General features: G+C 39.0%; 2 protein-coding genes across 5 annotated transcripts in view; both read right to left on the reverse strand.

Moving 5' to 3' along the window:
• Positions 1 to 1149: 1149 nt before the first annotated feature.
• On the reverse strand, positions 1150 to 9574 carry urm1 (ubiquitin related modifier 1). The gene is made up of 5 exons (XM_008424003.1): positions 9499 to 9574; positions 7716 to 7786; positions 3737 to 3818; positions 2111 to 2159; positions 1150 to 1571 (listed from the first exon to the last, which is right to left on the reverse strand). Exons 1-5 carry the CDS (start codon positions 9531 to 9533, stop codon positions 1503 to 1505), a joined length of 306 nt encoding a protein of 101 aa, XP_008422225.1. The 5' UTR covers positions 9534 to 9574; the 3' UTR covers positions 1150 to 1502.
• Positions 9575 to 14623: 5049 nt separating this feature from the next.
• sh2d3ca (SH2 domain containing 3Ca) overlaps positions 14624 to 25915 on the reverse strand; it is a 67527-nt gene continuing 56235 nt past the window's right edge. For 3 of the 4 annotated variants that reach the window (XM_017307998.1, XM_008424007.2, XM_008424011.2), the window contains 11 exons: positions 23641 to 23790; positions 22465 to 22742; positions 22288 to 22365; positions 20814 to 20941; positions 20352 to 20721; positions 19852 to 19981; positions 19524 to 19639; positions 19212 to 19383; positions 19004 to 19115; positions 18716 to 18922; positions 14624 to 17018 (listed from right to left, as the gene is read on the reverse strand). In XM_017307998.1, coding sequence (XP_017163487.1) covers positions 16843 to 17018; positions 18716 to 18922; positions 19004 to 19115; positions 19212 to 19383; positions 19524 to 19639; positions 19852 to 19981; positions 20352 to 20721; positions 20814 to 20941; positions 22288 to 22365; positions 22465 to 22742; positions 23641 to 23790 — 1917 coding nt within the window. In that variant the 3' untranslated portion in view covers positions 14624 to 16842. The remainder of the gene's footprint in view (positions 17019 to 18715; positions 18923 to 19003; positions 19116 to 19211; positions 19384 to 19523; positions 19640 to 19851; positions 19982 to 20351; positions 20722 to 20813; positions 20942 to 22287; positions 22366 to 22464; positions 22743 to 23640; positions 23791 to 25915) is intronic. The other variant, XM_017307999.1, reaches the window with a different exon arrangement.

Raw genomic sequence — 25915 nt, forward strand, 5'->3', positions numbered from 1 at the left:
CACACACACACACACACACACACACACACACACACACACACACACACACACACACACACACCCTGTATGTCCATCCTCCACCTCTTCGCATGAATAGCATCTGAGTGTGGCTTTAGCTATAGGTAACAATCAGCCCCAAGTTGAGTCTAATCATCATAAAAGTGCGGCGGGATCACAGAGCTGCGCTTTAATCGATTTTATAAGCTATCAAATATGGAAAGGTGCTGTTGGATCTCAATTAGGAAAAACGTTTGGAGAGGCCTCTGTGAGCGGTGTGTTAATGAATATAGAAAATAATAGGATATGTCTAGGGAAAAAAAAGTATCAACTGAAATAATAGCAACTAACAGTTAATATTTTAAAACAACTTTTAAAAAATATTCTGTTGATGCAGAGAATCGAGGCAAAATTTCCTTTTGTGAACCTAATTGTTTTTAAATACATTACATAATAATCTATTGCAATTCATGCACGGAAATACCATCCATAGCAACACAAACTAGCACCAAAAATTACAAATGTGCATGCTAGAATTTGATTAAAATATGTGTTTCATTTTGTAATTTATCATAGGTTGAAGAAATTCTATTTTGAAATATACAATATAAAATAACTATTTAGCTGCAAAAATTATAAATAGATCACTACTAAAAATTGTTTTTCAATCTTAATTGTATTTATTTTTTGTTGTTGTATTGTAAGATATTCCTGCTTTGAAATAAAAACGATTAATGATAATAATACAGTCAGTGCAACAGACTAGAATCTAGTTTCCTGCCACCTGTCAATGTGCCCTGGGCAAGGCACTGCCCTCAACTTGCCCAGAGCAATCTGTGCATCAGTGAATGAAGGTCTGTTTTTTTGTGGTTCTGGTCTGATGTGTTTTGAGAAGTCAGTGTGACTGGGAAAAATGACACATAAATTCAGTCTATTAACCATTTATTTTCAGTTTATTGGAAAAAATACAGACATTTAAATGAAAAAAATTACATACATTTCAATGGAAGTAAGAAAAGAAAATTAAGAAAATGTGGTTATTTGCATGATGAATAACATACTGTAAGGTATAGCCGTAAAGAGTAAAACAGTTAACTAAAATATCAAACAGATCTGTATTTATATTAAATTTTTCTTCTCATGAGTTAAAAATTTTTTTTATTATGTTTCCACATACTTAGGAGTTTCAGTGTCCCTAGATTATAGTGACATATTTTTTTTCCAATTCTGGTCTTTATTGAAAACTCTGGGCTGGCTTTTTACCTGCCTAGTTTGATCAAAGACTTCCACACAATTCCAGGTTTTCAGAAGCCAACTCTGAAATTCCCCTCATTCCTGCTGAACAGTATCAGCTGTACGCTTCGTGATGGCGTTGACGCGTCATCGGCGTCCAATAGGGTGAGTTGTTGTTTGCATGTGAGAACAGAAAGGGGAGTGAAGGGTGTAGAGGTCTGGAACTGTTATATAAGTATTACACACGTCATGATGTCCGTCCTTTTAGTTATTTATCCTCCGTGAAGCGTAGAAATAAAAACAATGTTGTCTTGGTCTAGGAGTTGATAGTCCAGCTCCCCCTGATGTTTAAACACACAAAATATTCAATACTTATTGCAGGCACAAGACGAGGGAGAAATAACTGTGCTTATTAATATGAATATATCTATTCCTCCTGTGCTCCCAGTGGGGTTCAATCAATGACAAACTTCTCAATTTATTTACACCCTGAGCCGAGTGTCGTAATCAGATCAATTCATTTAAAACTGGGCCGTTCAAGCCACGTGTGAATCTAAATATGTGTTCAGCTATGAGACCCCAAGGACAAGCTGCTTCCACATTTTATGAAGCCATAACTGACTGGGAGAAAACGAGCAAACTCTATTCTCTGCATCAGCAAATATACAGGTTATCCCTCCCCCTCAAATTAAAAAGTCATAATTTTCCTCTGTTTCGAACGTACAGTTTAAGTTACATGATCTGAGATCATTTGATGATCAACAGACAATATGTTACACATGTCATGCATGCTCCCCATCCCTCTCACCCCCACACACATGCGCACACACCTACATCCACCCCACATCACCTGACAGTGAACGTGACTCCAAGGACTCACCATTAGCTCCCAGTCTGCATCGTTGATAAGCACCAGAATCCCAGGCCTCCTGTGGGAAAACGCACCGCTTTAAGTCAAATGCTCGTCTCAAAGGTGACACACAGAAATGCAGAAAATACCTAAAGTTACCCAAAACAACCGCCTCCAACCCCTCAGCAGGACCTCGCATCAAAAACAGCTCACTGGAAATTGCTTCTGCAATTCACTCCGAGAATCTACTAGAAAAAAATATTAAACTAGATTGATTTCTGTGTCGGAAATATTTACCATTATGTCCTTTCAATTTAAGCCTTGCCAGTTTCACTCAGAAATAAAAATAAAACCAATGAATACCCCTGAAACAATATCATGTCTAAAATATTTTCAGCCTTTTTTTTTATTGCAGGGCAATATATAAAAAGTGCAGCACAATTCTTTGCTCTTTTAAGGTCACATGAGAGCTGTGTGAGTTAAGAAACATGAAGTTCTTTGTTTGTTTTTTCTGATATTAATTCAATGAATATTTGCAATACAAAGTGCAAAACAACAACAAAACAGGCATGCAAAATGTTGTTACAACAGAAAATACTAAACAATAAAGAGACAACTGAAATGTAGAACAGTGGAATCAAAATAGCAATAAGGAATGCAACAAAAAAAAACCGCAAAACAGTGTAATTTACATACAAAATGCATGTAAATCACTAGACACATGTATACACAGAGTTTTCTGGAAATCTTCCTTCATATTTATCTGGATTCTTTATATTTAATTAAACTGTAAATAGATAAAAGTCATTTTTCATTCAGCATAACTTTGACCCAGCAGGCTGACGTAAAAATCCGGCTGATTCTGACAGCGAAGAGGAACAAACCATACGAATAAGCTTTTTAAGAATTTTGGGGAAAAAATAATAAAAGTGTGACTGGGAAATTGTAGTTTCATATCAATAAGTTGTAGAGGATTATATCTTATGACAGACCTAAAAACAAGCTCTTCCAAACAGATGTTTTTAAAAGAGTTAAAGTCGTGCATGCTGGGATAATGCGGGAGGCATACACTGATGATGGCTCTCATAGTGTTCCTTCCCACCAACACAGATCCTCTCTGACGTCAGCAAGAAAGGGCAATGCAAGAGGAAGCCGAAAACAAACAAACACACTCGCACACACACAAAAAAACATGCAAAACAATCAAGGACAAAGCAAGAATTTCAAGTGTCCAACAAGACTAAAAATAGATCTAAATGATAGGGTTTTGGGTAAAAAAAAAAAGGAAAATGAATGCGGCCAACATGTCCAGCTTTAATCTAATCGGTGAGGTTTGTAGGTAGGCCAGCTTTTTCTCCATTCATTGGTTAGATGGTGCTATAAATAGTGGCAAACAAAGGCAGCTGTAAAAGTCAGCCAGTCCTATAAGACTGCAGAGAGCCCCACACACACACCAGCACAAACATGAGTGTGGCGTTATCACGTCACTGAGGCCTCCGACTTGAAACCAAATAACGCAGGGAAAAAAATGGTCGTAAACACAAACTCTTGCAACAAAACATGTGTTTTTAACATAAGATTCCAGAAATGATGTTTTGGTGGAGAGTATTTAGGCTTCCAATGTCCGCAGATCAAGTGTATGTCAAGTGCACTCACACTGTGTCTCCCTGGACAAAGAGCTCAGGCCGTTCCTTCAGCAGGTTCCGTTGGATCCAGACCAGCAGCTGCTTCATGTCCCCTGCAAACCACAGACACACATTTCCATCACACTCCATCCACAACATTTACCTTTAGCTGCCATCTTCTAAAACTTCAACGTTTCCTTTATCCCCAAGAACAAAAGCAAGATCCCAGCAGTGTGGCTGCAGAAAACAGATTTATGTTTCACACACACACACAAACGCAACCCAAACGCATGCAGACAACGCAGGTCGCAGGTCAGGGGTTGGAGGTCAAGGTGCACGGTTCCAGCCTCCCGGTCGATGTGACGCGACAGAGGCACCAGGTGGGGCAGGGGGTGCACGAATCTCCGCGCCCATGTATGTATATTTATGAGTGTAAGCAGAGGAGGGGGGGAAAGGGATGCTAGTTGCAAGGGGGAAGGTTGTCTAGAATAAGCTGTCAACAGCAGCACAAATATCATTTATTTTAAATGCAGAAGTCAAACCAATGATGAATGTAAATACGTAGAGGCTTAATGTTGAATTTAATGGGTTAAAATTCTATATAAAAATGCTGGAATTAATTTTTTAATTGACTAGTTTTAAATCATTTCATTTTTCTTTCCTTTGAATTAAAAAAGACATAACATTTTCTCTTTGCTGAAGTTTTTGCTACATATTAAATGCAAGGCTTCTCCATTTAGCTTAATTACAAGCCACGCCTGCATTTTCTATTAGTCTGACCTCGTCAACAATCAGACTGACCTTGTCTCAACAATAGCCTGAACCTCGCTCAGACTGAGCAATGGAAGCAGGGCTTAAAGGACAAATCCCCACTAAAACAGCAACTGTGAATCCATAATGACTACAGCGACCATTCCCTTAAACATTTAACGTGGTGTAAGAGGAGGAGGACAGATACTCAGACAAGCAAAGAAAACGACAACAATTTCCACAATTCTCAGATGGGTTTTGCCTGATGACCGTGTATTACGCTGCGACTCAAGTATCGCTCCATCGCAGGTCTGCAGTTGCAGGTAGCAGCGCGCACACGCGCAGATTAAATGAAATTCAATCGCTGAACTTGACCGCTTCACGCAAAAGAACAGAGGAGACGAGGGGTTCAAACATGGAGAGATGGAGCGTAAATGAAGAGAGGAGAGGAATACAGCGGTAGGAGGACGAGGGCAGGGATTCAGGTGTGAGGAGCAGGTTGAAGCTGTTAGTGAGAAGATGGAGAACGAGCAGAGATTACTTCATATTTAGACGTTTTTTCATTAAATAGTTTTAGGAAAATTCAAAACCTCATATAACCCTAACCCTAACCTCATATATATATATGAGGTTAGGGTTATATATATATATATATATATATATATATATATATATATATTTGTGTGAAACAAGGTTAAATCTACAAAAAAAATCCTATGTTTAAAGATTTGTATTATTCTAATTCAGATTTTGCCCCGGACTCAGTGGGATTTGGGTTTTGTGTTTCTATATTTTTGAAGATTCAAAATAAAATACTGAACATATTAAATAAATCTCTGCTCTTAAAACCTACCTCTGTCTGGTCTCTGCAGCTTTGAGGACGACACACACGGCTGATCATTTGGGTCTCTAACCTCAGACTCAGGTTAACTAAAGTGCCGACTGTCCAGTCAGAACTGCATGATAGTTTATAATCACTTCCGTATAAATAAAGGAGACCTTGTTTTGCTGCCAATGCACACTCACACTTTCTCTCACACACATACACACACTCACAGTAACGGGTGGTTACTGACCACCACTTCTACGGGGCTAAAAACAGAAGCAATCACTGTACCCGTCATAACTCCTTCTTTGTGCCCTCTGCCTTTCACTATTAGGATTTCTCTCCACCATTACCTCTTATTCGCTCTCTCCCATTTACCTTTTCATTTCATCTCTCTCACACACACACACTACCCCTCCGGACATGAAAGTTCCTCTCCCCCTCTTATCTCATTTGCCCTCTTTTTTTTTGCATTTTCTTTAAGGAAACACGGGCAAACATATGTCTACAATCTGGTTTTGGTGAAAGAAATATAAACGCCTCTAAAGTGTCACATAGGTTTAACAACAGGCAGCCAAGTGAAATAAAACAACAGCAAGAGGCTCAGCTTTGAACAATTTCAAATACACTTTGCAGTGCAGGTAGAGGAGAAGAGACGCATTTGCTAGAGAACATGCGTCACAAGATCCCAGTGCACCCTGGGATACAGCTGTGTAGAAGGGGAGGGGAGCGAAAAGGCGCCATTTTGATGTTTATTTAATACTAAAGCCTTTTCTTTTGTGAACGCGCTTTATTCAACTCCATTTTTCGTTTTTCTGTTTTAATGCGATTACGACCGTCACGTGAGGTGTGTGCAAGGGGGAAGGAGAGGAACGGGGTTCCATCTATCTGCTGATGTAATGGGCAAAACGGAAAAGAAAAAAAAAATTGGGGGGATCCTCTGGGCTATAGGGGTTTTGTTGTGTGTGTGCAAACAAGAGGGGGGACGGGTCTTTCAGTTGAGGGTCATCAATCATTGGTCGGGGTCAAAAAAGAAATACGAAGGATTCAGAACCAATTATATCAACCTTCACTGCATCCCCCCTCTGCGCCCATATGAACACACACACACACACACACACACACACACACACACACACACACACACACACACACACTCAGATATATAGGTTAAGGATATTTTCAGAGATCAGAGAGCCAACTCAGCCAGGCTGGATGTCTGCTCAAACCCAGCAAGCTCAGGCAAAAAAAAAAAAGAAAAGTCAAACTGTTTATAATGTCTGCCTGAAAATGTAGGATTTGAGATACTATTACTGAAAAGAAACAAAGCTCCTGGCAAACACACACAGAGACCTACAGGTCATCTGGTGGAGCAAGGTCAGACATTCCCTGTTCTGGTCAACTTTTGTCTCTGTGCTGTCGTGGTAACATCAGCGCCCTGCATGAACAGCCATTGTTTAGCCAAAAAGCAGAGGCGCGTATTCCTCCTATTTGTTCTGAACACAGACAAAAAAAAAATCACTCAGTAGAAATTTTTATTATTGTTTTTTTATCCACCTTCTATGTCTTGTGAAAATTACAACATATATGTGTGAACTTGGGAGTTCATGTGAAAATAAAATCTTATTTTTGATGTTTGAGTCAAAAAGGTTTTTTTGCTTAACTGAGAACTAAATGATATTATTTGGTCTTTTGATAACATACACTGCCTCTCATTTCTCATATCACATGAATGTGTTTAGATTTTTTCATGTTATAAGAACAATCTTCAATGGGTTTTAATGGGACTTTATGATCGACTCACAATAAATTCTATAATAGTAAAATGGATTGAAAAAGACGGAATATTTTTCAATTTGCTTACTTTTTTGCAAATAAAATATGAAAGTTGTAGTATGTAATGTAAAAGATCAGTTCCTTTACATCTAATCCCTAAATGAAATACCCAGTAGCCATGTATGTTCAATAGCTTTTTTTTAATAAGCAAAAGTACTTAAAAAAAAAAAAAGGCTTCTCTGGTCAAGTTTGATTGACCTTTTTAGCTCTGATGCAAAACACTATGTTTGATGGAAAACTAACACTGCAAATCACCCAGAATGCACCACTCCCATAGTGAAACATGACAGGAGAATCATGCTGTGGGGATATCGAAGCTGGTAAATAGCATAAAGCTATTTAGCAAAACAGTGTAGCAATTACAACACTGAAAAGTATCAACAGGCAACAAATATCTAGCAGATGTGGAAGTAATATAGCTGTTTATTGCGACATAGAAAACAATTAATCACCACTGATAGGTTCTGAAAAACATAAAGTTGCATCATAACCCTAAGCGGGTGTGCAGGAGGCAAGGTCAAAGCTAGGGTTGCATTTGAACTGGATGACTTCTTTCTAGTTTTAACTGTTGTGTTTTAAGGTGACAAGTGGTACTCACATGGTTCAGACTGGCTTGGTAGAGTCACATGATGCTCCTTGACACCATCAAAAAGTAGCTCTGCTCCTCCTCTAAATAAAAGAACCAGGAGTTAAATATTAAAAATAAAACTGAAATACACCAAAAGCCTAAAGACGTATTTTGTCTGGAAGTTTAAATAACAAATAAGGACTAAATCAGGATTTTAATTAGAGAAATGTTGCATAATGCCATACACGATTATGGGGATTTCTGACTAGACAGTTATTCAGCAGAAAGTCGCACTCTATAAGGCGGGTAAGCCACAAAAGGTAATTGCAAAAGAAGCTCCTGGTTTACAGAATGATGTATCCCAACGTACTATTAGACAGTGCAGTGGAAGACTAAATGTGTGGTAAGCAGGTGTACAAGGAACAAGGATGACCACAGCCTTGAGAGGAAGCCCACTCCAGAATTTTGGATTGGATTGACAGTTACATAATCTTTTTTGGTTGTCGTTTCATTAATTACAATCCATAAAATAAGTTTGTTGTTCTGTTGCTGGCTGCCATGTGTAAGCAGACAAAACTTAATTCTTGGCATGTTAAGCATCCAGCCAAAGTGAAACAGTGTTATTCCAGTAATCAGTTGAGAATCTTTGTTAGCTCCTGTCACTCTTCTGACAAGGAAGACCCTTAATTCTTACTTTGCATCATGAGTGAGCTCCAATGGAGACCCAGAGAATGACCCACAGGAGACATTCCTGCATAATTTTATATAGAAAGTTACCCTGTATAAGGAGGACATTGATGTGATTCATGAAACTGAGTCCTTTCTAAAAAGTGCTAACATTCATTACAAGGGTAAGTGGCTCAATGAAAACTTGGGTAATCATTGCTAGATGAACAACATAATAAAGTGAGCAACTGTCCCATCTGCTGCTATTTAGTCATATATAATTTGATTCTTATGTTATAGATCGGTGAGCAATACAGCTTCATAAGAGATATTCCATACGTTTTTTTAAACAAATATATTAGTAAAACCTTTAAAATATTTAATAAGGGTTTTATGCCATTCTGAATTTATATTGTCAATAAAACACACATCTGTAGTTAAAAAGGAATAAAGTATCAAAATGTGTCAAAAGTCATCATTTTAAAGATTTTAAAACATATCCAAACAGTATTCAAAGAATAAAATGTTGGAACTTTATTATCTTCATATGACTGCATATGAGACTTTTTTTTCCCACTAATTCGGTCCTAATAAAAAATTCCAGACTGATCAAATTAAACAGGCTTTTGACAGGTTGGCACTAACTTATGTTTTATGTTAAGGTTTTTTCCAGAATATAAATTCAACAACCTGAATGAATGGGGTTAAAACATAGCAAAATCTCACTTTTTTTGTATAAATGAGGGTTTGCTTTGAGGTCTTTGTGGCGCTATTTTAGTAGCCTCTCAGTGCTGATGCTTCTCTGCAGGGCTCATTAAGCACAGTATTCAGCTCTGTTAAAAGCCGAGAGAACGTATGTGCAAACTGGACGGATTCGACTGAAATGCGGAGATTAGCTGACTTGCAAAATGGCCATTTAGGCAATAAAGTACATGTTCTGTTATGTTGTTGCTCTGAGAAAATGTATTTCTGAGAAAAGGTATCCGAACAGTTTTCTGCTCTTTTCTGCCTCGTTGAAGCGTTAAATAGCTCAAGGCAGTCAAGGTTTACGAGAATAATATATTCCCAGTGAACATATAAGGGTGTCAGTTTCAGAATACTAAACACATACTGTTAAATAATCGAGGAAAGTTTAAAATGTACCTACCCAAACTCCAGATGAACAGCAACGGGGGCTGCCATGTTGTCCGCACATGCAGGAAGTGACGGAAGGCTAAGGCGGAAGTAACGTATTCAGTCAGTGTTCTGTAACCATGGCTACTCTCAATTTGAAGGACATTTCATTTTCTTTTTCTTTTCGAGTGAAATAAGGTATAGCTTTTTTTTAACCTGTTGAATATTAGATTCATAATATTCATTGTTATTCATAAAACATTTTATTCCTCTTTTCATTGAATAGTTTTACCGAAAAAAACGTAATGTATTTATAAAGATAATATAGAGCACAATCATTCCAATAATTTGATCAGAATGTAGATGGTTCTTCTGTTTTGTCTTTGTTTGTTTGCTTGTTTTTGTCTTTATTGCATTTAGATAAGGCTAAACAATAATCCTTACTGAAAATTACAGAGGCGGCAGCATCATGTTGTGTGAATGTGTTATGCTTTAGGAGGACTGATGATCTTACAAATTAGATGTCATCATGACAAAAGAAACATTACTTTAAAATACTGAGCACACAGCTAAATAAATTGCAAAGTGGCTTAAGTACAACAAAGTCAATGTTTCTAAATGACTATTTAGAAAGTCCCAATTTCAAGCCCATAAAACATTTATGGACAGGACAGAGCTATAAAGGCATGTCTAAGCAAAACTGCCTCTAAACCTGATTCAGTCACACCAGGTATGTCAGGACAAATGGGCCAAAATTAAAAGCAAAAGCTTGTGGAGTAAACAGTAGGTGTTGCATTATAAAATATGAAATTCTCCACAGAGGATTGCTGATATCATCACTTGTTACTATTTCATCAGTGGGTCAAAACTTATGTTACACTATGGAAGTAATTTGCATGGTTAGGAAATTTGGATGATTTAATATCTAGTCCAGATTTTACACACAAAAGTTTTTTTCTTGTTTGTTTTTTTTTTCAGCTTTGAGTTACCACCTTGGTAGAGCTTTCTAATTCCTGTCATGTCTCTTCTGACAGTCAAAAATGTTACAGCTCAATAAGAGGTTCTTGCAGACTCATTTTTAATGGGTCCATTTTCTTTTCTTTAATATGACAAAAATATTAATAATTGCAACAACTTAAGTCCATTGCTCCAATAAAAAAAAAAAAAAATCTTCTGATTTTGTAAAGTGAGCAGAAGTATGACGTAAAACAGTGAAACCGCATCTGCCCACTCAGTTCGTCTTGCCCTTCTTACGCACATTATCAATCATCCTGCAGACAGTTTGAACCTCCGACTATCCCAGAGATGAAGCGGGAGTCGAGACGGGTGGGGGTGTTGATGGTCAGCAGTTTGAATTGCAAATCTGCTGCCTTCTGTTGGCGTCCACGCCATAGCAGGCCCCTTCCTCGTCTGTATTCATGTGTTAATGAGGAGCAAGCGCAGACAGATCGAGCTGGGCCTGGCGGGGGCGAGGGAAGGGTGAGGGCAGGCCCACTGACAGCTGAGGCTGCAACGAAAGTTTTTAGAAAATAATAAAGACATAATCATTTTATTTTTGTTTCTGCTTGAACCGAGCTGAAATGAAAGCAAAGGGATACAACGCGGGATATTTATGGCTGTAGGTTTCATGGATGTGGAGTGAATTGCCCCTGAATGAGCACACCATCGCTGCGTGTCATGTCGCATTTGCTAAGCTGCTCTGAGGTTCTTGCGCAGCTGTAATGGAAGACACTTTACATTTCTATTTATTTTCTTTCATCTAAGTGATTCTTAAGCCAAATTAGGAGATAAAAGTCTGTCGTTCCAGTTTTATTTACCAGTTTTATTTACCAGTAGTTCGACCCTAACCTGAAAACAAGATGCTGTCGTGTTTCATCTCATCTGATTATCGGACAACACTTTTGGTAAAACCTGAAAACCACAAAAAACTTAACAGCCTGGTAATGTACGTTTGCTGCTCCGCTGCCTGCACCAGCTAAGGAGCAGCCAAGGTCACACATGATCAGATGACAATGACCAACATGGCAGATTAGCTATAGAAGGAGGTTTGAGGGGGGGATTACGGGTGAATTGATTATGATTGGCTGGCATGCTCGGAAGATCTCTGGTCTGTTTCCATATGAAAAATAAAGAGCTGAAATTAACATGTACCATGATACCAAGCAGGGAGAATCCTCTTAGAGATTACATCCATAACATGTTACGCCTATGGAACTGTATAAAAAAGGGGAATAAAAGAAAAGGACAATATCTTATTGTCTGAGGAGTCCCATCATGCTTGATACTCTATTGTTGGTGACGCTTCTTTTCATCTTTCTTCTTGAACTGGTTGAATCCTTTAGTGCCGTTTTACAATGAGCTACACTGAAGAAAATGTTGCCATGTTGCAGCCACAAACATTATTGGGATTTTACATGATAGAGAATAGATAAAGTATTACAATACTTTGTAAAATGAAGGAAATGATGCCTTTGAAATTTCTTTAGTACAAATAGAGGAGACTCTCCAATCCAGTCTGCCGCTCCTTACAAGTTTCTTTGCAGTATTATTGTCCTGGTTGTAACTTCATCCATTTTCCAATCAACTCTGATCAACTTTCCTTTCCCTTATGGCACTGGAATAATGCTGCCACTGCCATGTTTCATTTTGGGTAGGGTGTTTTCAAAATGAAAATTTATTGAAACCTCAGAGATTACAAATAGAGACCAAGACTATTTAGTTAAGCGTGCATTGAACAAACAGTCAAAGTCCAATAAGGACTTAAAGACGATCATACAAAAACACAGAAAAGACAAAAATAATTACACCTATGGCTTTGTGCATGCAGGCCAAAAAGTTGTGCTATGATCTGATCAAACAAAAGCACCTTCTTTTTTGGTGTGTCCCCGACATGCCTTTCTCTCTAAACCATGGCAATATTCATCCCACAGTTCCATAGATGTCAGATTTGTGGAAGTTGTAAGTATTATCTGTGTTTTCCACAGATAATACTGGCCTGAGCTGTGGATCTGTTGGGGGCTTCTTTGATTTCTACTCCCCTTGCCAAGCCGGCAGTTGAACCATACTCTTTTCATTTGGGATGATGAATTACGGAGTACGCTGTCAGATGTTTAAATTATAGGACATTGGCTTAGAAGTTACCCCTGTTTTAACTTCTCCACATCCCTGACCTATCCGCTCCTTGATATTCACAATTCCGATTGATCGTTATCTAATAAAACAGTGACACCCACGTAATACAGCTGTGCTTATTCTGAAAACAGCTTATATAAAAAGTGAGAAATTTAATGGTATGAACAGTTTTGCTCTGCACTCTAGCAGATGGCGTAAAGAAATTCAGCAGAAATTCTGCAATGACCATGATATAACACACCTCTGAACTCATGTTAACAAATGCGCACATTTGAACAAATGCACAAGAGTACTCAGGGGCACACATGCGTCTATATGCACTCAACACACACACACACACACACTCCATCTGTCTATTCTCCCTCCCACTGAGTTGACCATGGCTCTATCTGCAAAGCAATGTGTGAGGCTTCACATAGCATGCATGCGCTCAATGCATTTTGTAGAATACTGCTTTCTTTGATGCATTTGTTTCATGCACTTTGACCTTTTAAAACATGGACAGAGGATTAAGCCAAGTCCACATTTGTGCATAAACCAACTACAAAGCTAAATGTTTGATTAGCAGCAAATAGTGAGTCTACATCCACCTGAGAGGAGACGTCAACGAAGACTATTGCTGGTAACGTGAAAGCCGTGAGGTTCATTTTTAAAAGGGAATGTCGCCATCTTCTGGCCTGTATTGTGCATTGCACAAGACATGATCAAAAATAATTTCATGAACTTTTCTTTCCTGTCACCCACGCCAGTGTTACAAAACATATAGAAGTGTGTGTTAGAAAATATGTAGGAATAGATGACAAAATAAATGGAAAAATGACGAAATTAAAAAAATATAAAATAGCAAGTGAATTTTTTAAACTGTCTTTTCTGATGCAGAAGAAAAACTTTGAAAAAAAAAAAATGTTTTTTTTTCTAACAAAACATTCTGTTGTATCCTGAGGCAACCACTTTTTAATTGTTTAAATAGTTGATTTTATTCATTTTCTTTTCACTTTTATTATTTTTATACCAACAAGACTAAATGTTTCATTTGTACAAAAATGTTTGAAATGAATATTTATTGTATTTTGTGAGTTGAAGTAACCAATGAAACACAAAGCTCACCCAACATTACACTGAATGATCACATCTATTGCCTTAGCTGTACAAAATCCAGCGCCTAAGCCTGTAGACTGCTTCACTCAGTTAATACAGTATGAAGACGGATGAGTGAATACTAGTGCAATATAACGTTTTGCATTGATGGTTCATCCTCATCATAAAAAAATACAATTTAAACCCATTGAAATCAAATTTATCTTCTGAATTTTATTATACCTGCCCATAGATTTTATTTCTTTAGAGATAGAGATAAATATCTCACTGATGCGGTTTAAAAAAATGATTTTGTAAAATGAAACAACCGTATTAGTTAAACAATCCAGCAATTCCCATCTATTTTTTATAAATCATTTGTAAGATCACATCATCTGAAGAAATTATGGTATTGGTACTATTTGGTACTGCGCTCATAAACTGAGCAGCTATTATATTTGTCTTCTGTCTCCAGTCTTTATAGCTGTAAAAAGAAATATCCCTTAACTCTCATAAAGGTCATGCAATAAGTGATTTCAACAAAATAATTGGTTCTACAATTAAAGGCCAGTGTATCAAAATTGAAGATGTTTCTAAAATTATGATTGCTTATATATGCAAAGCATGCCTTTACAGATTTTTGATACAACTTTACCATGTTATTAAGTAACAAAGACATAGAAAACAATGGACCACCTCAAAAATGCTTTCAAGATTTGTGACAGCAAAATAATCAGATTGGAATATGAAGGAAATGTTTAAAATAACTGACTGTATAGATGTTTGCGTTTTATTGTTTTTCTTAAAATAATCAAACGCATCCACACAAGCATTTGTTTTATTTGAAAAAAAGTGAATTATTATGTACAGTACAAAAAAGAAAAACAAAAAAAGAACATGAAATCAGTCTTGAATCATTTCTTGACTTTTTTTTTTTTTTGCTTACTTCATACAAATAAAAGCACTTCACATCATCATCATCATGTCAGTGAAACCTAAACCAGTAGGTATCCTCTTGGTCACAAAACAAGCAAGATCTGTGTAATTTCTCCCTGCCTCTGTGTAATGTCTTTATTCCCTTTTTACATTTTTTGCTAACTAAAGTGCGCCCTCTCCTGTTGGAAGTGGCACATGGCACCAACTGTCCAGAACAGATAATTGGATCCAACATCCACAGAAAAGTTCGAATACACAACTGTGGGGGTGTAGATGGAACATTTTCAGGAAAAAAGCTGATTTGATATCTGATGCGATATCTCCAATTACCTATTTGAAGATTAAAATTCCTTAAATATCTTGAGCGTTCCCAGCTGAAATGATTGCATAGCTCTGAGAGACGTCGACAGCCTCCTCAGACCAGTTCACGGCAAAAATACTTTAAAGTAAAACAGAGGTTGTTCCAATTATTTTAGCTCTATTGTTGAAACATAAATTGAAAAACACACAGCCATCATTCAAGCTAAACATAAATTAAACCTGACACACAGTTGCATCTCTGTAAAATACAATGCTATCTTAAGATGAATTTATTTCTGTAATTTAACTCAAAAAGTGACTTTATATCATAATCCAGTGTTTGAGAAAAAGGTTAACCAGCAAAATCTGATAACCACCACATGTTGAGGATGGACTATTGTAACTGCGTATGTATCTGAAGCACTAAATGCATTCGGACCGCACACCTGCAGGAAAATTGCATCACCAAGATCAAGGAGGCGTAAAGTTTCCCTTAGGAGAAAACACCACATCTCACACAGATGAATGCTGCAGTTTGTGGGGCCACATCGTTTTGTCCAGCAACCTTCTCAAGACACACTTTGCCCGTCATTGTGTGCCTATTGAGAAACTATGATCTGAAGCAAAAGATTCACTCCTGTCACAGATTACATCCAACTCCAAAAGGCTGCAAATATCCCTGCATCTTGTCTGCTTTTTTTCTTATACATTTTCCTTCCACTAAACTTTTTCTTGCCATACTTGGATCCAAAGTCTGTCACTTTTCGAACTGGATTAGAAAAACAAAATTAACTTGTCATTTTGCTGAGACGGACTTGTACTTTCTCTGCCTTGTGAGTCTCATAAATGGTACATCATCGCACGGTCCTTTCAGCGCTTCATATATTTGACACGCGTGTTTAAATTGTTTTTAAAGCAACATTAAACTCGGTGCAGCATTTACAGCCGCGTGCATCGACTGTTTTGGCCAAGCTTTGCAAACTGTAACATGTTCATAAATGCTCCCAAATAAGTGAAACATTGCTTTAATTAAATTTAAAATGAATACATTCCCAGGTAGTCTTCTGCACGATGCTGCTTTTTGAAAGTACATGATCCACAATCCACAATATCAGATATATTAAGCAGCCAGAAGAGACGAAAGGTCACTTTGTCCACACTGAGCTTTCACGTTAAAGTTGCTGCATTAAATCTGCATTTATTAATCCATGCCTGGTACATTTTTAATAGAACTAGATGGGATTGCGTGATCCATATTGAATGAGGTCTTATTAGCAGGGTTCCTTCGTGATTAGCGCTGAGAGATTCACGAGTTTCATGTAGAAGTGGCCACAGTGTTTTGATATTATTAAAAAAACAAACAAACAAATAAATATAAGAACAGAAACAAAAATGGAGGAGCAGGCTTATCGATGCTCATACAGACTAAACATCCCGAGAGCTATGTAAAGTGTCATGGTTATCTCGGCTGTAGTTTGTGACAGCAGTCGTAAGTTTGAGTTTTACTGGAGCGATGCCAAATTTCGCAGCTTCGTTTGGCCCTCAGAGCCCACCGTACACATGTTCCCATCGAACAGCTTTTCCCTCAGATTTAAATATTTTAGCAGGTTAGTCCACAGGGAGGTAAACAAGTTTTTTTGTTTTGTTTTGTTGTTTTTTTCATTTCCACAGTGAGTGCCACACTTGTTCTAAGTAAAAAAAATCTCCTCGTGCACTTTTAGCTGCCTCCTCATTCATTTCTGCTTCTTTCACATCATCATCATCATCATCATCATCATCATCATCATCATCATCATCATCATCATCATCATCATCATCATCATCATCATCATCATCATCATCCCCCACTTCCGACACAAAATAAAACCATACCACACCGGGAGTGGTAAGTGCAACAAGAGTGTTTTGGCGATCTGGAGTTTCTGGGCTGATGCTATAGCTCGCTGTGGCGCACGGGAGGCTCCAGTTTGTGCGACAAAGCTGTGAGGACTTTGTCGAACTTCTCGTAGCGCTCCGACTGGTTGCCCTCGGACCCACGGCTGCCCCACAGCAGACGCATCTGAAACTCCGTCTGGAAGACCTCGTGTATCTCAGCTCGCTCTTGGAGTCCTGAGAAGGAGAAGAGATAAGGGTATTCGATGAAGATTTCATTGGAACTATTGTATTTAAAGAGAAACGGAGCTAAACAGGAAGAGCCTCTTGATTGTTTAGTACTATGATCAAAGTTCTGCATCAAAAGAAGATGGGAAAGAACAACCATAGAGAGAACAAAGAAGGGAACTGATGCAGCCGTTTCAGTGGAAGCACTCTGCGGAAGGACATCATTAACATCTCATTGTTGAGATGGTCACATAGGTTAATAATCTTTATAAATACAGAGGGGACATCTCAAATCTAATTTGTTTAAAGCCTAATTTAATAAGTAAAATTGCAAAGATTTGAAAAAGAAGCCTTGATAGTTTGACATGTTTGATTAGGAACAGACGAAGTAATAAATCTTCCTCTTATCTTAGGGATTTCTTCTGTTAAATGCTTTTTTGCCACATCTAAATATTTTAGTTAAAACACAGTTTAACGCCAAATATAACCAGAGTAAAATCAAAAGGCAGTTTTCCAATGGAGATTTCATTTATTAAATTTGAAAATAAACAAACAAAAAACACCCAAAGCCAGCCTGGCCGTATCGCAATATCTCCATCACAATTAAGTCTAGACTTTGACAAAAAAACACTTCAAATTCTCCATTTTGCTTTCATGAGCAATTCAAAAACTTGCTTTGGATCATTGTTCTGTTATGACCTAAAACATCAAGAGCCTAAAGCCATGAACTAGTGGTCAGATGTTCTTGGTTGTAGGGATCAATGAGATGTAGTCTGACAAATATGAGATGTTCTTTTTGCTCAGCTGTGGTTTTCCCCTTTAAACACATGGAAGCGATTTTTGCCCAGTTTCTCTCTTGTTGTTGAATCACGAACACCGATTGATGCCAGTGAGACCTGCTGTGTTTTAGATGTTATTCTGTGCTCTTTTATGACCTCGCAAATGAGTCATTTATAGGCTCAATGAGCTTGATAAACAAAATCAACATTTTGAAATTGTGTTTTATGTTCATTTGCATTAATTCCGTCTAATTTAAAATTGATGATCTGACCAAATGTGACAGAAAGGACTCGTAGACATATTTAGATGCAACTGACAGTATTTAAATTAACTGAATTCACTTAAAGTCTAATTTACAAAAGCTTATTTAAAGCTTGTAATGTCACAGTAATAACTTATAAGCTTGTAGACTCCCACTTGTTAGATACAGATCACAAAAATATAGCCAGTAAGCATCATTTACCAACATTAATACTGACAATAATAAAAATAACAATAAACTCTAAAAGTCATAGCCACCTACAAAACAAAAATGTTTCCAAACACAGCAAGGGTTTGAAGTTAAACAAGTTAATGATTGGATTCACCCTCACTGATAAAAGGGTCACGGTGATCAATTGGTGGTTATAATACAAACTGTAGGTGTTAGCTAAAAGTTATTGACAGGCTGTTCAATAAAGCAGTAATGGCATCAAACACGGATCCAAAAACACATTATTTGAATCAATGAACCAAACATAGTAACCATATGCATGGGATCAATACACCAGATCAGTGGTGCTGTGACCCAGCTTATTTACAGAAAGTGTTCAGAAAAATAGGCATCTAATTCACGTAAAACTGCAAGGCAGTTTCTAAGTTTTGACCACACACTGATCATCGCAGAGCTGCAATCAGTCTTCCTGAGGTTAATGTGGAAGTCTCACCCTGCAGCTTGGTCTCAGCGGTTGTTTTGTAGATGTCCCCGTGATGTGCAATGGTACGTGCGGCCTCTAGGTGGTGCATGACCACGTCCACGCCGGCCTCGGAGCTTTCCCAGGGTTCGAGCACCTCCCCGACGGCAGCGCCTCGCTCCAGTAGAGACAGGACTGGGAGGACATGGGGGAAGGAGGTGCTGGACATGACACTGGACTCTGGAGGAAAAAAGACAGGGTTGAAGTTCATCTGAGAAAATAAACATCCTCCAACCTAACAGCTACCAACTAGCAGCTCACCTTTGCCGTCATTCATGTTTTTCAAGAATGGTTTGAGTTTTTTCTCGTACAGAATAGCGCCCTCTGTATGTCTCTGGCGTAAGGTCACCCACGTCTGCTCCAGGCGGGAAATCTGAAGACAAAAAAAAAAAAATCAAAACCATGCTGGACTTTCTGCCAAAATGGAATTCCTTGGTATCCTCGCTAGTGATGGTGATAGGTGACTGACCTGTGGCATCTCCAGGGATCTCATCACAGCCGCAAAACCAAACATGTTTCCCAGGTTACTTTTCAGTTCTGCTGCTAACTGGATGGTCTTATGCAGCAGGGCCGCTCTCTCCTCTGTACTTCCTGTACAGCCGAGGAGGTCCACGGCCATCATAATAGACATGGTGTAGAACCTGAAAATAAATAAATAACTAAAAATTAGGTTCTGATGTAAAAAAAAAACAGAAGATTATGCAATGTTTCAAATACTTATACAAAATTTCAAAACAGTTTCTGCTTAACTTTCTTCACATGGAAAGAAATCTATTTGTACCTCTCCAGCAGGTCAAGTCTCAGCTGATGCCCATGTGGTAAAGTCAGCAACTCCAACCCTGAGGACATTCCCATCATCCTTTGCATCTCTGTCGTTACACCTAATATTCTAGCAACCTGAACCAGAGCAATAAATATACATACATTATAATATTTATGTTTTCTGTCATGCCAGCTGCAGTGAGCTTGTTTCTGTTTGCACCTACAATTACGCATGCAAGCGTGTGTCAGTATTTTTGTTTGTGCATCTATGCGTGTGTGTGCGTGTGTGTGTGTGTGTGTGCGCGTGTTTGCGTGTGTGTGCAAACCACTTGTACTTGTATACATACCTTGCAGTCGACGAGTGTGATGTGTTTAGCTGCGGTACTGGCATCGACTTCACCCAGCAGCTCTTTGACTCTCTTCAGGACTGACATCTCCAGAGGCTTATTTTCAGCAGGAAGTAGACTAGACTCATACCTGCAGAGGGAGAGTTTCAGAGATTTAGGAAATAATGGACCGTGACAGGACTCGAAGAGCAGTGAATGCTGCTGCAAAAAATGTGGAGAAAAGTAGGTTGCACAATTTTGCGACCCAGACAGCTGTTCGGCTTTGAATGCATCCAGATCTTTACAGAGTTAATCTGTTCCACATATTGAAAAAATAGATCACTGCAAGATAAATCCAGAGTATTTTTTTTTATGGAGACTAGCTTTTGTCCGTACGGTATGCACTGACACATTAAACTACGAGCTAATACTGAGTTAATCTTTTTAATTGTTTCTCTGCACTAAGAAAGACAACAGCCATAGATTTTGCCTGTTAGCTCAAAACCTCCTCCTGGATGTACCTGGATGGCCTGAATAAGGAGGTCGACTCCACCAGCGGGGCAACAGATGTCCCGTCTCCTTCTCGGCCTTCGCCTTTCCTCAGTTCTTCAACTCGCAGTCGCTCTACGTAACTCTTAGTTGGGGGCTTGGGCGGCCCGCAGGGACAGGGTCTGAGGTCACAGTAACTTCCAGCCGTCTCCGACGACTGCGATTGGTAGGCGGAATGATGGGCAGGCGAGGAGTGTACCGAATGAGACGTTTGCGTGGGATATTCTGCGGGAGCGCAGCCGTCCAAGGGGCTGAGCTGAGGGTCGCTGGAACGGCGCATCACGGGGGAGGGAGGGACGACGGCCAGGGCCCGTCCGCCTGAGTGGGCTCTCTGCCTGGTGACTGGATAAAAAGAGAGACGAGCCTTCAACTCTCTGCAGAAGGCGTCTGTGTGATGGCAATGTATTATTTATGTGTCGGAGTCTGTCACATACCAGCACTATACGCAGGAGACAGCGGGGTTTCCCCGACAGGCGACAAGGGGCAGCGGTACTCCTGAATCTGGTCCATGCTCATCGCACAATTGCGCATTGCGTCTTTATGGTGGTGAATGGTTGATGGGCTGCAAAAGGCATTTTAAAGCTCGCGTTAAATGACGGGAGCCATCTTGGTACGGATGTAAATGTTCTTTCTTACAGGGTGAGGGAAGAAGGAATGTTTTAGTTTGTGAGACGGTCGCAATAAAACTGCATTTCTGTTATTTATGAACTACAACAAGGCAGAAGCAGACATGAGTTTGATTTAGAAAATAATCAATATCTGAGATTCATTAGCCTTACAAGCAATAAAGTTTTTCTTTTTTTTTTTTATAAAAAATTGAAAAAATCTGGTTTGCATTTATTTTCAACCTCTTTTACTCTGATAGACCAAAATAAAATCAAGTGCAAACAAATGTCTCCTGAAGTGCCCAAAATTTCCTAAAAGCTTTCCACCATGGGGAGACGCAGCCAAGAGGCCAATTTTAACTCTGGAGGAGCTGCAGAGTTACACAGCTTAGATAAGAACATCTGACAAAACAATAATTAGCACTAATGAACTTCATGGAAGTTCATGGAAGAGCAGCAAGAATAAACCCCCAACTACTCCTGCTTGTAGTTTCCCTCAGGCGACGTGTGGGACACTGCAAACATGCAGAAGACGACATTTCAGTCAGATGAGATCAAGGTCAAACCTTTCGGCTCGCACACCTTAGATCACTAAAACGGGACTTCCTAAGCATTAACACCCGTACAGCAAAACAGTTGCTGCATCATGCTGTGGTGATGCGTCACTGATCAGGATTGGTAGCAAGATGTTTGAAGATAAATTCCTATCTAGGAATAACACTTGAGACTTGGGAGAACCAAAGCAGACTCGCGTGTTGGACCGGCCCAGTCAAAGTCCAAAACTCATTTAGTCCATTTGTGTGGACCAAATGATGGTAAACACAAGCTCTCCATCCAATCTAACTGAGTCAGAGTTCTTTTGCAAAGAAGATTGGGCAAAGATTTTAGTTTCTAGATTATACAAAGCGTGCAGACATTTGGGAAGGTGGTTTCAGAGTATTGGCTCATAGAGGCTTAAAACAAAGGCACACTACACTTTTCACATAAGTTAGTTAATAAATTTGAACCATGTCTTGTTTTTACTCCATTTCATAATTGGGCGTTAAATACATTCTAAATAAATTATATAGAAGCTTATGGTTAGAAAAAGGCAACTTGGGGCCCAGAATCTTGTCTGCTCCTCATTGGTAGATTCATCAAGTTTTAAACAGCTGCATGCCGTTTAAAACTTGCCTCACTGGGTGCAGAAGTGAACAGTTCTCATCACAAAGGGAAGTACTACAGGTGTCTGTGAAGTGAAGGGGCTGTAGGAGTGTGGAGGGAACCAGAGCAACACCATTGTTGTCACACACATAAACACAACCTGCATTCGGACACAGGCTCCGGCTCTGGCTCGGGCGGGGCCAACGGTGTCTCAACTGGACTGGGGCTGTCTGAATCACTGATTATGTATGCGACATAAAAAAATCAATAACATTTCTCACAAAGCTGCAAAAGAGAAAGAGCTGTCAGGGAACATCGACGTCCGCGCCCTCCTCACCTGTGAGGCATCATCTTTTCTGTCGTCAGCCCGTCCGTCATGGTGACGCTTCGTCGCTTGATGTACGCCCCCCTCTGGCTGGACGGCGAGTAGGCGGAGCTGTGCTTGCTGTTGGACAGGGTGAAGGTCGCCTCCAGATAGCGTAGAGGTAGAGTCCTGCTGACGGGACAGTAGATGTGGGCGCCGCTGGACTGCGAGACGGCTTTGCGTTGGCCCACGTAAAAGCGCACGAGCTCCTGAACAGAGTCGAAGCTGTCTGACTCCAACACGTACTGCACCTGAGGAAGACGAGGAAGGAAGGTTTTGCTTTGAACACTTGCTTAGCACATTTATTCCATTCTATTATTTATTAAGCGAGTAAAACATCGGCGGATCCTCTTGAACCTCCAATAATAGCACAGGAATGATCTCACAGCCGGTAAAAACACACAAAAGAAAGAGTAAGCAGGATCGCAGCTGGTCAGCTTTGTACACCTGCACCATGTTAGCAGAGATAACAAGTCAACAAACACAAAAATACCAAATGAAAAGAGAAACATTTATTGTCTTGGCGAAGACAAACTTTTCAATTCAGCTTAAAATGCAGAACTCTTGTGTCCTCGCTAAAATAAGCAGCTAAACAAGGTGAAGTTTGATAATTTGGAACAGACCAAAAACGTGGCGGCCTGTTGCTAATGAAATAGTCTCATAATATCACTGTTGTTGAACACAGTGACTCACTGGGCGAACTCCCAACAGATGAGAACAAATGCATCATCAGTGCTATTAGTTACAAGTGTGGTTTTCCTGATGAGCAACTTAAACCCAGGAGGTGGCAGATTTCTTTGATCTTTGGCTGCTGCTGTGTCTGATTGTGTCGAGTGTGTTGTGTGTGTTGCGTCCACACAACTTCCTTCATTTTTAAACATTTCCTTTCGAGTTGATTACATTGTCTGTATGCAGGAATAGAAATTCACAACTGGTTGCAATATACACATGATCAGATTTTTACATCCTCCTTGTCTCTTTAAACATTTTCCCCACTAAACTTCGCTTTTTAAAATGTAATAAAATTCTGAAAGTTATCAAAAAAAATTCTCATCCTATTTTAAGTAACAAAAAGTATTTCATATTTTTACATCGACTGCTTTATATTTTCCTGCCTAAAGATCCGCGTTCTAGCAGAAGTTGCCGTACCTTAGTCTCATTTGATTTCACCAGAACCTTGCTGATCTTGAAGTGGAGAACCTCATTGTCCCATCGACAGGTCAGAACGTAATCGCCGACATTGGTCAGGGAGTCTCGCACAAGGAAATCACCATTTCGCAAAACCAGAGACTCAGACACCTAAAAGGAAGAGAAAAAACCCAGTTAAGTTAAAAAAAAAATACAATGCAAACAGAAAAAGAGCAGCGAACTTGGCTACATTAGTTGTGGCATGTGTGTGAACAATTTGTTTCTGTGTTTCTGACAATTTGAAAGATGAATAAGTGACTTAGGGAATGTGTGGTTATTTATAACAGTTCTTCAGAACTTAGTGCTACTGAACAAACATTTGTCTCAGTGTTAAACAGATTTTTCACACCGCTTCAGTTCTTATGATCCACTTAATACTCTACAACACCAATGAAGAGCCAATCTAAAAAACTAATGCTCCTTTCACGATCAACGAAACGGCGTCAGGCTGCACGCATCACTGCCAACTAAAACTAAAACTGCACTTGTGGAGAAAAAGAAATACCAAAAATCCATTAATTAGATGTGTGGAAAAACAGGCGCAAAAATCAGCCTGAGGAGTGTGTCTTTTAAAGTAACCTGTAAGAAGGCTGCTTGTGAAAGCAGATGGTGAAAAGCGATGAACAAGCCATGAAATATGCAGGGCAACAAAGCCAAAAGGAAAACAGTGTCACAGGCCAGCAGGAGGCAGCAAATGCACAGATCAAAAGGCCTCAAATTCATGCAAAGCTTTTATCTCCCCCAGTGCCAAATGCTATTCTGTTAAAAGGAGTAGGATTGTGTTATTAGAAATTCAAAAAAAATATGAAGGGAAAGCTATATGACTTCCTTAAAAGTTAAATATTTTAACTTTAAAACAATGACTAGAGGATGAGGAGCGTAATCAGGAGGGATGGACGGGATTAAACTGATTAAAATAAGCTCACTAAGTGCTATCTTGGTAACCTGGCCTGGGGTTTCCCCCAAAGTTTAAACTGGGGGAAAATCCCTGAATATATGAATATTTTATGTAAATCAAAGGAGCAAAAAACATGCAGATGGCACAAATCGGTGTTTGTGTTCGAAAGAGACGCAGGTTGATCAACAGCCAGGGAGACGAAGAAGATGAAGACGTACCCTCCACATGTGCTCCCAAAACTGTGTGTTTGTGTGTATTTGTGTCTTTGTCACCAGCTGTGAAGCTCAACTGCGTACATCAGCAACATACGCAGCTGTCTGTTTGGCAGAGTCTCCCTCCTTCCGAACGCTAAAGCAATCGCTGCCGAGCTGCGACAGATGATGGGTTTCATTAATCAGTGTCGTTCTGTGAGTAAACCGCCTAAACTGCGCCTTTCAAAGCCAGAGATGATGCCGGAGTAATCACTCTGCTAATACCGTGCGATTACAGGCACGAGTGTGTTCTGTGAAACATTTGTTCCACGTAAAAAGAATTTCTATTCTTATACAAAAGTTGCTTATTTCTTTGGTTTGGATTTATGTGTGTGTAACCAGGGTGAATTAATCTGGAGGTAGAGTTACATCCTCTTTCATTTGTGTCTAACTACTATTCTTGTATTTGTTTTCTTGAAAACTGACCAACATTCAAAACTGTTGTAATTAAGAGGACTTTTTTTTTTTTTAACAGAAAACATAAATAAGCCTTAAAATTCCCAAGACATGTTGACTTTTAAAAGTCAACATGTCTTGGGAATACCACAAAACATAACCTACACCCAGCTGGGAAGCCTGTGATAACGTTACTAAAATCAGTTGGGGTCTACTTATTTTCCTGTAAGTTTCTGCTAAGAATCTATAGTTTTTGTTTTGCTTGACAACTAGAAAATTGTACTTCAATTTCTTCAAAACAAAATTAGAAAATGCCAGTATCATACAGTTCTCATCCTGAGAAGTGACTGAAAGTCAGAACCTCAATGATCTTGTTTTTGTCTCGCAGTGAATGCATCATGTTGCGCTGAAAACAAATTTCTTTGTGTGAATGAATTATTGGCTGAAAAATGTGTAGTAAGATATTTTCAGCAACAGCAAGGTGTTTAAAATGAAATTACAAAACTGTTGCTCTTATTTCGAAGGAAACAAAATCATTCAGAGCCATGGGTGTGATGTAGATGGTAATACGTACTTTCGACTTTTATTTTATCTTCTTGACGGTTTAGTCAAAAAAATACAAAATGTAAAAGAAACCGAAAGCTGAAAAACAGTAATTTCCAAACTCTTTGACCTCCAAAATATTTCCAAA

This window comes from Poecilia reticulata, linkage group LG12 (genome assembly GCF_000633615.1).
Source record: "Poecilia reticulata strain Guanapo linkage group LG12, Guppy_female_1.0+MT, whole genome shotgun sequence".
Taxonomy (NCBI): Eukaryota; Metazoa; Chordata; class Actinopteri; order Cyprinodontiformes; family Poeciliidae; genus Poecilia; species Poecilia reticulata.